Below are 2,840 nucleotides of genomic sequence, written 5' to 3'. Positions count from 1 at the left end.
TTGGGGGGCTGCCCGTCCCGGCTGGCGTTCAGCAGCAAGTCCCTCTGCCTCTGGCTGAGCAGGGAGATGGGGCTCAGGGTGATGTTAACCTTCTCAAAGGCCATGGAGATGTCTGCTTTGTACTGACAGAGAAAGAGGAACTGTGATGGGGCATGGTGCTGGCCCCTCGCTATTTTCCCCATGCCAGCCCTGCGCCCTGGCTCTGCCCCAGCCCCCGGCACCCCCACACTCACCTGGCTGATGTCGAAGAGCTTGTCCAGGGACACGCGCTGATCCAGGTGCAGTGTTTGCCACAGGGCAGTGTCTCGCTGGCACTGCCTGCGGGAGGAGGGCACAGGGCTGAAAACGGGGCAGGCAAGGGCCACCCCCCGCGGGTGCATGTCCTCACCCATGTGGTCAAGTCACAGCTTGCTCCTTCCCCAGCATTGGTGCCTGCCTGCAGCCAGGGCAGGTGGGGCAAGCCGCCCCCATCCTGGGGAGCATCTGAGGGCACTGAGCAGCTGTACCCCACCCCAATGGAGCCAGGGCTGGGACCCACCTGTACAGCTCTGAGAAGTTTGTTGTGCCACCCTCCTGGCCCAGCAGCTCCGAGAGGTTGAAACCAGGGATCAGGCCAGGAGTGTCCACGAGCTGAGAGGAAGGGAAGAGATGGAGGAACTAGACACAGTGCAGGGCAGGACACCTGGGACGAGCATCCCAAACCAGCCAGTGCTGCCTCCACCCCACCAGCAGCCCTCAGAAAGGCGGCAGTGGCTCTGGGCTCCCTGCGGGGGGCTCACCTGGAAGAGCCGCTGGCTGCGCCAGGAGTCACAGATGAGCATGTAGATGTTCCCCCCCAGCACGAAGATGAGCAACACCAGCAGCATCAGCAGCCAGGAGAAGATGAAGCTGAAGCCGATGCCTCTACCAGAACAGGGACGCCATCAGCAACCAAGGCCCCATGCCCCAGCTCACAGAGCCTGGAGCCCACACACCCCTTGCCCCCCCCAGCAATGCTGGGAAGCACTGCCATTCCCACAGGCACACCTCCACTCTGCCTTCAGCCCCCAGAGCACGGCCAGGCTGTACCTGAGGGCTCAGACCTCAGCATAGCTCCCCCAGCTTTACAAGCCACCACCCCCCTGCAGAGCCATGGGACCAGCAAGGGGCAAACAGGCTCCGCTCGAACAACTCTCACCAGCACCATATTTTACCCTCACATTTACCACCTGCAAAGTCAGTTGCCATGGGGCAGGCTGTTAAGCTGCAGTAAATTGATTACTTAGGAGCTTTAGCATCCCCAGGCCAGCCCTGCCCTGCCCTGCCCACCAATCCCACCACTCCCACACGTGTCCTCGGCAGCCAAAGGAGCCTCACGCCATGAAGAAGTTCCCGCCAGCGTTGGAGATGCCACTGCGCTGTGTAGGCAGCACACTTTCCTTCAGCCCCAGGGGCCCCAGCAGCAGCCCAAAGACATTGCAGAGGACCACCAGCAGCACCATGCAGCACAGCAGGACACACAGACTCCACCTGGGACAAGAAGAGGGGCAGGAGTCAGACAGCAGGACCTGGCACCCCAAGCTGCAGCTGGCATCCCATCAGGTGCCCTCTTCGGAGGAAGAAGCCCCCAGGCACCCTGGCAGAGGAGGGGCACAGGTGGCTGCAAGGCACAGCTCTGGCTATGCTGCACCCACAGCCCCACCACCCAGCAAGCCCCCAGCTCCAGCAGCTGGAGAATGGAGAGCCTGAGCCTCTATGGATGAGGGAGGTAGGGGATGCAGCTGCCCCTCGCCTACCTGAGCCTGTCCCAGGCAATGACTGGCTCCCTGTACTCCTCCAGCACCAACGCAGCATTGTTCAAAAAGGCCCGGGCATTCTTTTCCGCGTGCTGCAGCGGCAGCTGCTCCTGCAAGCTCCTGATCTCCTGCCTGATGAAGCCCAGCTGCTCCAGGGTCTCTGCAGGGGACAGGGACAGGTTGGTGATGTGAACTGCTGCCCAGGTCCTCCTCGCCTGGGGCAGGTGAGCCTGGGGCAGCAGGGACAGGGGGAGGATGGGAAGAGGGGGGCTTTGGTCAAGGATGGCAGCAGCATGATAGCACATGGGGACCTGGGGACAGGCAGGGCTGCAGGCAGTGGGGTGGCAGCAGGGGAGGTCTCCAGGCAGGGATGGGATGAGAGGGAGTATGGAGCCCTGGGAGAGGGGGAATTCAGCACTCAGGGCACAGAGCCTGGCTTACTTGTCACCACGTCCTGGGACTGCTCTTTCACCTTGGCAGGCGTCATGTCCAGCATTCTGTTAACCTGCATCCAGGGTTGCACAACGTACAGCTCATGTCCCTGCCCACACCCCAGGACTGAGCAGCACATTCTGTCCGTCCCCAGATCCTGGCACAGGACAGCCAGGCTTCCCCCAGCACCCAGCCCTGGCTGTGCCAGCACCCAGGGGTGGCAGGGACAGCAGGCAGGCTCTGCCCGAGACAGACCTCCAGCCAGCACATCCCTCCATGCAACAGCAGTGAACTGCTGATGGGGCTCTTCCCAGGCCACCCCCTCACAGCATGGCCCCAGCAGCGCCAGTAGCACCCAGCCCCGTGCCTGGGTGTGGCGGGGACCCCTCACCTTCTCCAACTTGACCGATATGTTGGAGCCAGACACATCACCCAGTGCCTCCTGCTGACGCTGCACGCCGGGGATCTGCGGGGAAGAGCCTGGGGTAAGGGGGCTGCAGGGGGCTGGGGAAGGGGCTGCAGGGTCTCGCACCCTGCCCCTCCTCACTGTGCTGAAGTTGGCGCTGAAGACGAGGCCGTCCAGGGACACGCTGGCGCAGGGGGGGCCGCAGCGCTGCAGGGTCTGGTTGAGGC

The 2,840-nt window shown here is 63.1% G+C and overlaps 1 protein-coding gene across 1 annotated transcript in view; it reads right to left on the bottom strand.

Annotated features, from left to right (window-relative positions):
- LOC104463916 (prominin-1-A-like) overlaps nt 1–2,840 on the bottom strand; it is a gene marked incomplete at its 3' end in the record, with an annotated part of 8,328 nt that overhangs the window by 1,868 nt on the left and 3,620 nt on the right. The window contains 9 exon segments of the mRNA XM_010076428.1: nt 1–122; nt 234–318; nt 539–630; nt 780–903; nt 1,357–1,509; nt 1,776–1,935; nt 2,217–2,280; nt 2,599–2,673; nt 2,755–2,829. Of these exon segments, the coding sequence (XP_010074730.1) occupies nt 1–122; nt 234–318; nt 539–630; nt 780–903; nt 1,357–1,509; nt 1,776–1,935; nt 2,217–2,280; nt 2,599–2,673; nt 2,755–2,829 (950 nt within the window).

This window comes from Pterocles gutturalis, unplaced genomic scaffold (genome assembly GCF_000699245.1).
Source record: "Pterocles gutturalis isolate BGI_N339 unplaced genomic scaffold, ASM69924v1 scaffold28588, whole genome shotgun sequence".
NCBI classification, from domain to species: Eukaryota; Metazoa; Chordata; class Aves; order Pterocliformes; family Pteroclidae; genus Pterocles; species Pterocles gutturalis.
Note: the sequence above shows the minus strand (reverse complement) of the source record. Positions and strands in the feature narration are given on the sequence as shown.